The 12,445-nt window shown below is 41.9% G+C and overlaps 1 protein-coding gene across 4 annotated transcripts in view; it reads right to left on the bottom strand.

Annotated features, from left to right (window-relative positions):
- The window catches only part of Unc13c (unc-13 homolog C), a 445,873-nt gene that overhangs the window by 95,897 nt on the left and 337,531 nt on the right, over positions 1–12,445 (bottom strand). For all 4 annotated transcript variants that reach the window (XM_087905372.1, XM_087905373.1, XM_087905375.1 and 1 more), the window contains 3 exons: positions 8,800–8,926; positions 2,429–2,525; positions 1,202–1,345 (listed from right to left, as the gene is read on the bottom strand). In XM_087905372.1, the coding sequence (XP_087761498.1) occupies positions 1,202–1,345; positions 2,429–2,525; positions 8,800–8,926 (368 nt within the window). The remainder of the gene's footprint in view (positions 1–1,201; positions 1,346–2,428; positions 2,526–8,799; positions 8,927–12,445) is intronic.

The following is a 12,445-nucleotide window of genomic DNA, read 5'->3' on the forward strand; positions in this document are numbered from 1 at the left end:
TATCTGCTGGAAGACATCCTCACTAATTAGAAGAAAATGTAAACCTTCTTCTGAGAGGCAGGGCCAATATCAGGGCAGAGCTGAGCCTCCCATCCACAGCTCATTGGGGGTAACGACAAATGAAGTTATAGACACATCATGTTTGTAGTTAAGAGCAGTTATGTGCTCAGTGTGCCCATCTGCTGTGAACTAAGTGGTTTTCTCAAAACTTGACAGTCAAAAGAGCTAATCACTAGGAGTCCAAAATGTGACAAATATCCAGATAGAATGTCTTCAATTTGTTTAGAGGTAAGATCTTAAAAAGGCAGTAAAGGCAATTAAGTTAAAATGATACTTCTAGAGTGGACACTATAATGCAATTGGTAGGTTTCTTTGTGAGACAAACACACACACACACACACACACACACACACACACACACACACAGAGAGAGAGAGAGAGAGAGAGAGAGAGAGAGAGAGAGAGAGAGAGCAGAGTGCTCAGAACACAGTCCCTGTGAGGGCATGTTGGGAGGTTGGAAAGGTAGCCTTCTGCAAACTACAAGGCCTCAGAAGAAACCAAATACATAAGGACCCTGAACTGTCAATCTTCCAACTGCAAGAAAAGATATTTCTGATGTTAAAGGATGCTAGCACATTTTATTACAGTAGAACTAATAAACTAAGACCTTAAATGTTTCACAATTTAAAATGAGTTTTTGGCATTTCTTAATTTTTTTAACAAGACAGATAAATTTTTGTGCCTATTTATTAGGAGAATAAGGTTTATTCCTCTATTCACAAGATCCAGAAAATACAAGTTCTTGCAGCTTCTCTGGGCTTGATGATTACATTTGAAACTGCCGTGGTGTAAGATTTTAACCTCGTCAGTATGAGTTGTTTTTTAGTCAAAGATTAAGTTCACTCAAGATAGTGCCCTCAGAGCAGTAGCTGCGTGAGTAACTGCGAGTAACCACCAGAGAGCTCCTATCAGATGCGCATCTGGAGTCACCTCACCAGCCCAGGGCCTGGCCAGTGTTCCCCTCACACACAGAACTGTGTAGTCAGGCCCCCAATTTTTTTTTTAAGTGAAATGCATCTCCCCTGTTTCAAAATCCTAAAAAGGGGGCTCCTTTCCAAATGACACTAAATCCTAACGCTCTGACACAGCAGAGATGTCTAGGTTGGCTTTTCCCAGAGAAGACACGCCCGATGCCACCTACCTTTGCAAACCTTCGCATTAAGTGGGACAAGGCTTCAGGATTGGGGCATTCCAGTTTCTTGATGATCTCAAAGCTCTGGTTAAGCTGAGCAAAGACATCAACCACGGAACAAGAGAAGAGGGCATGATCCGATGTCTGCTGGAACTGAGAGGCAAGAAGAAAGGAAGGGAGGGAAAGGGGCGTCACGACATTTCTAAGCAGAGATTCTCTCATACCTGGTCCCCGAGTTGGGGTTGAAGGTCATTGAGGATGAGCTCTCCCCATAATCAGCAGCCTGTAAACTTGAGAGCTGATGTCTTATCGCCCTTTGGAACCAAACCATAGGGTGATGGTTTGGAGATGGGAGAAGCAGTTTTACAAACAAGCCTAGGCTTAGGGAAATGGAGTAAAGGCTCAAAGAAAAGAATTTCTAATTTATGAAAGGACATATTCTAATGATTTATGTTGTTATGGGTAGAAGATTCACACACTTGATAGAGTCACTATTATTATTATTGTTGTCCATAGACAATGTTCTCTGACCTCTTTGACCTGCTGGTCTATTGTACAGAGACTTGTTCTATCTTTTCCTTAACAATCAGGTTTGGTAAGGCTTGGTGGTGATACCTGTTAGACGAGCACTTGAGAGTCTAAGGCAAAAGGATCAGGAGTTGGAGATCAGCTTTGGCTAACAGCCTGGGTTATATGATACCACTCTCAAGAGCAAATCCAAACAAAACCATCAGTGCTGGTCCTCACAGATGCCTGGTAGCACAGTCATTTTAGGGAAAAAATGATCATAAAGACCATCTCTAAAAGATAGCTATAAATTAGACATAAGGGCTTTGTTGAGGTACATTAAAGGAATGTATTTTCTTCTGCTAAAGCCATGGCTTTTTGTGTAGTGTACATTTTGTACACGCATTTAGAGAGCAGAGGTTAATGTTGAGTGTTTTCCTCATCACTTCTACCTTAATTTTAGAGTCTTCCATGAAGACAGAGGTTTTGGAAGAGCCAGGGGAGCTGATAGAGTCAGACTTAGACAACAAAGAAGAATTTCAGGCAAAATAGTGATTGACTTTTCTTGTTTTCATTTTTATTCAATCAGGTCCTCCAACTTTTTGAAATAGTGTTAAATCTGTTTAGGACACTGAGGAATTGAAATAAAACTAAAAACAATGAGCCCCATATTTCCTACTTGCTCTGAGGTGAGAAATGTAAATGAATCCTGGCTCTGCCTGGACTTACTCCATCTTTTTTGTCTCTTCCCAGTGCTCCATGAAGGAACTCCATGGACACATCTTCATTTTCATCTAGCCACTGCATGACGAAAGGCTCAAACCACCTAGAAAAAAAAAAAATAAACATGTCACCTCCCAGGACATCAGTTGTGATGAACAGCTGTGTTGCTCCGTATGAGGGTGATTCAGGATCAGCAACCTCTCTCAGTTTTGATCCTCTGTGGAGGGTTATACATCATCAACATCATCAAATGTGTCTTCCTCATCTTGAATCTCTCTTTCTTTGTACTCCTACACTGCCTCAAATATGCTTAGTTCCTAAAACCCACCGGGCAAGTCCCTCCTATTTAAGATTCCAATTTCTGTTGACTGTAGCCCTCCTGTGCTGAGCCTTGAGATATACTATCCCACCGTCCCATAATTCCTTTCCACTGAGCTGTGTAGACCCATAAATCTGTAGGCAATCTGCTTTACCTTCAATTTTTAAATATACCCTATGATCTACCTGCTTTGGGTTTTGTGACTAGTTTGAGGTAAGTTTCAACACCCCCCCCCCCCCCATTTTCACAAAGATGCCCAGTTATTTTAGTACTATGTCTCTAAAAGTTCATTGACCAGGCAGTGGCATATGTATGGGCGCATCTCCAACCAACTTTGTTCTCTTCATACATCCGTTCCACTCTTCTAAAACTCTATCTTTTAAATAAGCCTTGGTAACCCATAGTGTAGTCCCCCAGCTTTTAACGTTTGCCTTCAACCTCACCCATTACTAGGTAAGTCTAGTCCTTTCCCCAGTGAGAAGCTCTGGAAATGTTGCTCATCCACATCATACCTCTTTAGTCATTTCCTTTTTAAAGAAAGATTTTAGAATATTTTAATTATGTGTGTCTTTGTGCACATGAATGCAGTGCCTGTAGTCCAGAGAGGGCATTGGATCCTCTGAAGTTACAAGTATTTGAGCCACCTGATGTGGGTGCCAAGAATTGAACTCTGGTACTCCGTGGGAGTAGTGTGGACAGCCTTGCACAGACTGGCTCCCGGGCTGTTCTTCTCATGTTCACTCTTATTTCAAGTGCTTTCAACAGCTGACTATGACCTCATATGACTATGACCTCCTTACTTGTTTTCACACTGTTTCATTTGTTTGTTTGTTTTAGGGTTTATTTTATCGGATTAAGATAGATTTTAGCTGGGCATGGTGGTGCACGCCTTTCATCCCAACACTTGAGAGGCAGAGTCAGGCAGATCTCTGAGTTTGAGGCCAGCCTGGTCTACACAGTAAGTTTCAGAACAGTCAGGGCTACACAGTTAAACCCTGTCTCAAACAAAACAAAAAAACCCAGCAATTTTCTTCAATTTTTAATGCAGTAGTTATTTTTGTGACTAATTGTACAATTTCTCCCGTTTTCTCATTTTCCAGGACTCAGGTTTTGGTACCTTAATTGTACACACTGTTTCCCGTACCTTTTGCCATTTGGGGCTTATAATTTATTGCTTTTATACTCTCTCTTTATATACAGACACTCCCTCTAAATCTACATTTCAGCCGTTTTTGTGCCTTTTATGCTCTACATAGTTTATCATTAATCTTATCTGTTATAGCTTGTTTTACCTCAGTTCTATAATTTCTAATCCATTCTTATAGATTAAAATTTTCTGTTAAGGGTAGGAAACCCTGACTGCCCTGGGGGACGGAGGGGAAGGAGGGGGGGAGTGGGGGGAGTGGGAGGGTGTTGGGAGGGGGGGCGGAAATGGAAACTTTTATAATTTAATAAAATTTACACAAAAAAAATTTTCTGTTAAAACTCTCCAATATTTTAAATCATAAACCAAAGTCGATAACTGATAATATTAACATTTGTGTTTTCTCCTGGGATCGAGATATTTGGGTCCTCTGGTGAGGTAGCTCCTAATTTTGTTTGTTGAACGCTACATTGCTGCCTATGAGGGATTGTTTCTTCCCCTTTAAGAGCTTTGTACGTGTGTGTGTGTGTGTGTGTGTGTGTGTGTGTGTGTGTGTGTGTGTGTGAGGGTTTGTTCTCCTGTCTGCCTGTGTACAGCATGCATGCCTGGTGCCCATGGAAGTCAGAAGAGGGCAACAGATCCTCTGGAACTGAAGTCACAGAGGGCTGTGGACCATCTGGGAACTTAATCCAGATCCTCCTCAAGAGCAGCCAGTGCTCTTAACTGGTGGGCCATCTCTCCTGTCCCATGCGGACTTTTTATTGATCACTTACTCCAGGGAGGGTTAAATTTTCCCTTGGAGAGGGCACTTGGGGGAGAACAGCTCCCTTTGGACAAGGCTGGCTCCTGAGCTGCTCTTTTCATGTTTGTTCTTATTTAAAGGACAGAGCCCTCCAGATCCCACTGGGAGACAGGGCAGTTTACAATGCACCCCTTTCCCCCTAACCCCCCACCCCCGCCAGAAGTCTGGTCCTCTTCCTCCTGCTGTTCCATTCACACAGCGGGGCTGCTGAAGACTCTAGCTAGTTAACAAAGTCTTGGTGTCTACTTTCTACTTGATGGTTTTCTTCCTCGGTCTTCACACTAATGTAGATTACTAGTGGGAAGTTATTCAGATCCCCAGAGGGGGCAGCACATCTGTATCCTCTTAGTCACAGCACTTAGAAGGTGGAAGAGGGTCTTTGGAGTAAGCTGACAAGTTGGCTTCACCCAGTCTTTGAGGTGAGCACTGGAATCAACTGAAAGACCTCGCCCGAGTGAATAGGTAGAGAGGTATGGAGGAAGACAGTAAGTTTCCAGCCTCTGGGGAACATACTCGTGGAGTCTTTGTGCTCACTTTCTTGTCCTTCCCTTTTCCTGGGATTTTCATCCTACCTGAATAATGAGCCTTCTTGATCCTGGACATCAGCGATTGCTTCTCTCTAGGGAGATTGCTCTACCACTCTGAACCATTAGCCGTGGGTTCGATCTCCAAGTCTGCAGAACTGGACCTAAGTGTGGAACATGGAGTGCAGCTACTGTGTGCAGGCCGTCTGCTGTGTGCAGGCCGTCTTCTGCATGCTTCTCCCTCCTCAAGGATACCAATCCTTCATTCCCAGCTGCCTTGGTTGCTCTCTGACTCTGTTTAATCTTGCTCACTTTTTTAGCTGGCGTTCAGCAAGCATGAGTGTGATTTTAGCTTAATGTAATAAGTCTAGACAGCCAGAAGCAGATGTCTGGCAGACAGCCCCTCTGTTTTACTTCCCTATGCTCAATCAAGATGCCAGCAACTGCTTTAGGTGCATTTACTTCATGTCCAACTCTTTTTGTGTTCATTTTTACTCATATGTTTTCAGTTGCACAAATTCTATAAATTCTATCTTCAGAGTTTTTCTTGCACGTGTCTTTAACCCTTCCTGCTCTCATTTCAAGTGCTCTGTATAATAGTAAGCTTTTAGGATATAGCACGTCATTCTATATGGTTTTCTGTTTTTAATTTTTATTTAGTAAGCTTTTTATTTATGACAAAACATGATTTTATTTTATTTTATCATTAACTCTTATAAAGTATACATGTTTATTCATACATGCTTTGACATAAGCATATCTGTGGATAAGTTAATCCAAGCCAATTAGCATTTATAACTGAATAGGAACAAAGCCTGTATAAAACGTCATAGAAACCCCACTGCTTTGGATGTTAAATTAAAACATTAATAAAGATACATTACCCAGCACACTTATGAAATTTGGAGTCAGAACACATAAAATCAGTTCTTAGCAATTTTCTAGAAGTTCTAACTTGTTCTTTTTTGCATGTGCATGTAGAGGTTGGATGTAGATCCCGGGTGTCTTCCATTGTTGATCTCACCAAATTCATTGAGACAGAGTCTCTTAATGATCCCAGAGCTCACTGACTTGCTTAGTCTAACCAGGCAACTTGCTGTAGGGATCCTCCCTTTCCAATTTCTAATGGCTGTATTTACAGGCAGCCCTCTGTGCCCATGTGGCATTTACGTGGGTCCTTGGAATGCCATTCCTAACATTTGAGAAGCAAATGCTTTGACTGCTGAGCCACCTCCCCAGCGCATCTTGTGACCTGCCTCCTCCTATGCACCCTTCATGGTGTAGACTGTTGACTTGGGTCACCAGGCTGTTCCATCTCATGTACCTCTCTGAGGAGATTACGCTGAGGCTCTTAGTATCCCATGATTACACTGCTCATTAACTCCTAAATCTCTGCTGTGTCCACACTCTCTGTTGCTTCTGGTTCCCATGATGCCTAATGACTGGAGCGGCCTCACAGCATCTATTTGTATCAGTCTAGTTGAAAGCTGCTTTTCTGTTACCACTGCCTACTGCTCTGGGAAAAATACCTTACACTTCACCAGAAGAGCAAGAGTATCAATGTGTCAGAACCCAAGGAGTCCAAATTCTCAGCCTTCATTTCCATATCAGCACTTTCTTGGTTTTTCTTGCTGTGTGTGTGTGTGTGTGTGTGTGTGTGTGTGTGTGTATGACCTGACCTGATTGAGTTTTTAAAGTCTATCATAGATGCTACTCCATCTGGAGCGTCAGTCCTTCAAATGCAATAACACCCTTCTTGTGAATTGTTAATGCTCTTTAAATTAGCCTGTTTCATTTTGCTCTGCTTTGTTATATCTTTTTTTATTGACTTTTATTGAATTCTACATATTTTTCTGCTCCCTCCCTGCCTCTTCCCTCCTTTCCAACCCTCTCCCAAGGTCCCCATGCTCCTAATTTACTCAGGAGATCTTGTCTTTTTCTACTTCCCATGTAGATTAGATCTCTGTATGTCTCTTTTAGGGTATTCTTTGTTGTCTAGGTTCTCTGGGATTGTGATTTGTCGGCTGGTTTTCTTTGCTTTATGTTTAAAAACTATGAGTGAGTACATGTGATAATTGTCTTTCTGTGTCTGGGTTACCTCACTCAAAATGTTGTTTTCTGTTTGCCTGAAAATTTCAAGATGTAATTTTTTTAACGTCTGTGACAATAATTATTGCCCAAATAATATGCTTCTTCAGGGAGAAGTCTTTATCTCACACACTAATCTTCTGTAGACCGGAAGACCGCTTTGACCAGAATAAAATGGCGTTCTGATGAACATTAAATTCAGAATACTCTCTGTGGCTGCGTGACGACAAATGCGTTTGACAGACACTCTGACAGTTAATCTCGACTATCAATCTTCTAAGGTCTAGAATTATCTTGGGCCTCTGGGATGTCTCTGAGGGAGCATCTTCATTCAGTCAATTGAGGTGTGAAGACCCACAGCTGTGGGAGACTCCATTACCTGGGCTGGGGCCCTGAACTGTATACAATGGAGGAAGTGAGCTATGTACAGTGTTCATCTGCTTCTGGACTGTGGCTGTGATGTGACAGACGTCTCCAGTGCCCGCCGCTGTGGCCTTCCTCCTGTGGTAGAGGATGACCCCGAACTGTGAACCAAAATCAACAGTCTCCCTTACATTGTTTCTGGAAGGTCTTCCATCACAGCCAAGAGAAAAGAAACTAAGATGGGAAAAAAAACTCATAAAAGGAAAATTTCATTGGTAAATCGTGGTTTCTATTCCAGATACATGAATTTCAAAGACAGTTCTAACTTGTATTAAAATTAAAGTCTGGTTACCTAAAAGCCAGTAAAAGCATTCTAACATTTTTTTCTTTTTTACTTTCTCTCTTTTGTGTGTGCTGTGCATATGTGTAATTGCCTGGTTTTATATGTGTATGTGGGTGCTCATGAACCTGCTTGAGCATGCATGTGGAGGTCCATGGCTGTGCATATGTGTCTATGCATGGTTTTACATGTGTGTGCAGGTGCTCATGCACCTGCTTGAGTGTGCATGTGTGTGTGCGTGTGCTCACGCACCTGTTTGGGCATGCATGGGAGGTCGATGGTTGTTGTTGGGAATCATCCTCCTTCACTTTCCCACCTTTGTCAGACTCTCTCAATCAAATCCAGAGCTTACTGATATGGTTAGTCTTGGCAGTCAGCTTGTTCTAGGGGTGCCCCCTCTCTATCCTCTGAAAGGGCAGCCACCACACCCACCTGGCGTTTTGTGTGGGTTTCTGGGAACTCAATCACTGGTCCGCAAGCTTGTGTGGCCAATGTTTAGACTGCTGAGCCATCTCCCCAGGACTATGCAGTCTGGCACTTTTACAGGAAATAATTTCACCATCTAAACCAGAGCCCATTTGGTGTTTCTTTCTCCTTGAATATCTGACTACTGAAATATGCATCACCATCTTCACGGCCTCAGAGATGCGCCAATCTTCCCACAGCGGTTTTCCTACAGAAACGTCTACATTCAAAGGAGGAGCATGTGAAAGAGCTCTTAGTCTTCACCACTCAGCTGTAATTTTGCAACACTGTGAATTTGGGACAAAGCGGGAGAGTGAAAAATCACTACTTACAAGGAATATTCTGGAACAGCATCCTTGAAGGCAGGAAGTTCTCGTACATACTCATTATAAAACCATTTCACTTTGAAATGCAAATTCATATAATCGGTGCTCTTGCATAACCGCTGCTTCTCATGTTCTGTAACAGATAAAATCACACAATTAATAAAGCGTGGCTTGCAGACAAGGCACTGGGTTCCAACTGACCTTTGTTATCGGCATTTCTATAAAGAAGAAAATTATTGTGTATTCCAGGCATAGTGTGTTGCTGAAGGCAGACCTAACATTCTGTAGCATGGGAAAATAATCCTGAAGGGACAAGAAAGATGGTTCAGTGGTTAAGAATGTTTGCTGCTCTTAGAGAGGTCTGGAGTTTGGAGCACAGTGTCCATGTTGGGTGGCTCACAGCTGCATGTAATTCCAATTCCAGGGGAACCTACACTCATGTGCACATACCCACACACAGATACACCCATATTTAAAAATAAGATAAAATAATCCTGGATCCTACAAGGAAAGGCCAAGTGATACACTATAAAATGGTTTGAGTATTTTATTATGTCTCATTTGGAAACAGATGAGAATTTTGACAGAGAAAGATTAACAACATAGTAAAATTTGCATTTATCTGGAGGCTCTTAGACTTTGGTTGCTTTTAGCCAAATACACAGTGACAGGAAGAATTAGCTTTCTAAGGAATCAAGTATGACTTAAAGTAGAAGCCATAATTGCTGATTAACATGGGACATGTGTGTCACATGCATGGGCAGTCACATCTCAACCTAATTTTAACACTTAAAGAATTAAGATACTTGAGGATAGAAAAATATATTTAACTTCTAAGTCATAGTATATTTTTTATTTCCTTGGAGGGATTTTCTAATATGTGACTTAAAGAAGGTAGCCTAAGGCTGTTTACAGGATCTAGGCATATGGAGCTGGGTAGAAGAGACATATAGAATGTTGCTGAGTGTGTGTGTTTTATATATTTGTGTTTATGTAGATGTGTGCACATATGTGTACATGTGTGTATGTATGTGGATGCATGTGAGGAGGGAAGAGGTAAAAGTCAGTGTCTTCTTTAGTCGCATTTTTTTTTAATTTTATTGAGACAGGGTCTCTCATTGAGCCTGGAGCTTACTGATTTGGTTTGACTGACCAGGGAGAAACAGGGCCCCTCCTCTGCTTCCCAAGAGCTTGGATTATAGACTCTCAGCAGTATTTCTGGCTTTTTACCTGGGTTCTGGGGATCTAGACTCATGTCTCCTGCCTGCACAGCAAGTCTCTACTAACCAAGCATTTCCCCAGCCCTGGAATAGGTTTTACTCTGTTCCGTCTCACTAATATAAACCTGTTGGCCAAATCTGGCAATAACAATAAACACAACCAAATCCCAAATATCACCGTTTTTCTTCAGGATGAAAGCAGCTGCTGAGAAATCCCTTTGGGAATCTGTGACTCTCAGTGAAGCTGAGGGCTTTGCATCTTTACAGAAACACCCCACGCTTTGCATTCTTTGACAAATAATAAAAATGTAGATTGAAGTAATTCGATTGTTAATAAAGAAAGAAAAACCCAGAAGCCATGCCCACTTCTCAAAACCTGATCAGGGGGTGATGTGAACCCCGATGGAGTACACAAGAGACTACAGCCTCAAACCAAACTTTTAAATTATTTGAACAAGGTTAATTCAGGAAGCTTTGGAGCAGGGAGAGGTGTTCTCACATAGAAGCAAAAGTGACCAGTCTTCCAGGACAACACTAAACAAAGTGTGAACAAGATGCTTTGCTTCATCCATCTCCAACTTCATCACTCTTTCTGCCTTCTTACAACCTCCTCTTCTAGATGCTTAGTGTTCTTTCATTTTAAGAGGAATATTTATAGATCATTTTCATACATAGGAAATTAATACAATAGTACCCGGACCATCAACATTGGGAGACTCTTGCCCTGGGGCTCATGCGTTTATTGTTGTGCAGATGCTATACAGAAGTCGCTCATAGGCTCCTGTGTTACCTGGGATCCAGCATTTGCTGTTGTCTCAGAGCAAGAAGCAATATATAGCAACAAGTGTAAACGGTTTATGTATGAAAATTAAGTAAGTTAAGCCTTTCTTCTTGTGACTGTATCACTATGGTTATGATTGACAACCACTAGGCCCCCAGACAGTCTAGTCCACATTTTGCCCATACCCAAGTTACAGTGCGGGAGCGTTTGAGGGAGGCACCACACTGACTTGCCAGGCTCTAAGTATGGGTGCAGAAACGGAATAGATTATTACATGGTGAATATCATCTTCAAATGAACAGCTTCACATTTTCTAAAGCTGTCTCTGGCTTTGGTACTGAAGTTCGTCAGAAGTTTTTCGTGATTCCAAGCGTATGTATGTGCTGGCTAGCCGAGATGGTGAATGCTGAGTGATTCCTATTTCCCAGGCTCATAGAAGAATAATGTTAGACATGATGGACACGAACAATGTTACTGATGCTTTGACAACTCGCTGACTGTTGAAGGCTAGAACTGTCACATCCCAGGAATCCAGGCACGTGGGAAGATGAGAGAAGAGTATTTCTAGGACAAGGTCAACCTGGGCCGCAGAGTTAAGTGTCCTTTCTGATAAGGTGAGAGCGAGGGGGAGAAATCTGGAGATTCCCAGAGTCCATGAAAATGGAACACAGCCTACAGTCATAGCAGTTTTGAGAGGGGAAACTTAGAGTTATGAGTTCCTACATTAAAAAAAAAAATCAAAGAGAGCTAAAATATGTACCCTAGTAGTACATCTCAAGATCTTAGAAAATTGGAACAAGACAAAAGGGATAATGATCAGAGTAGAAATAGAAATTAAAAGGCCAATGCAACAGACCAATGGAACAAAGAGATAAACTTGTCTGAAAAATCCTTTTCTAAACCGATCTAAGGCACTGGAGAAAGGATGGAGGGATGACAGGAGCCGGATACACACAATGCACTCACAAAAGTTGCCAATAAAAGAACGGAAAACAAGCAGTCTAATTAACAAATGGGTAAGTATCTGAATAGTTACTTCTTAAAAGTAGAAACACAAATGATTATTAAATGTGCAAAAGAATACCCAATACCTTCATCTGTCAGAGAAACATGAACCAAAGACAGAAAAATTTCATTTTCTCCCATTCAGAATGGCTGTACCAAAACACAAAGGCGGTCAGCTAGAGAGAAAAGGAAAGTAACCCTTTATACTGCTGGTAGGAAGTTTTAAGTCATACAGCCACCATGGAAAACAGCACTGAGCTTGTTTCAAAACCTAAAAATAGAAACACCACATGATCCAGGTTGACCATGCCCAGGGATCAGGGAGGAAATGAAGCTGGCACACAGAGGAGCTGCCCACGTTTATGGGTACAGCGCTCACAGTGGCAAAGTTACAGCATCAGAGTAGGTTCCCATCACAGGATGCAAAAAGAAATTGTGTGTGCTCCCAGTGGGGTTTTACTCGGCCTCCAAAATGAAAGGAGTCGCGTCATTTAGAGGCGCCCAGTATGTATGTGGAGCCAAACACACTTCCAGAGACAGGTATTACATATTTTCTCACAGCCATAGAACCTACGGAGGAAAAATATCTGAAGGTAAAAGAGCGACGATTAGAATGATTAGGGTAGGAAGTGACAGCTAAGAGGAG

Source organism: Myodes glareolus, chromosome 4 (assembly GCF_982192425.1).
Source record: "Myodes glareolus chromosome 4, mMyoGla1.1, whole genome shotgun sequence".
NCBI lineage: Eukaryota > Metazoa > Chordata > Mammalia > Rodentia > Cricetidae > Myodes > Myodes glareolus.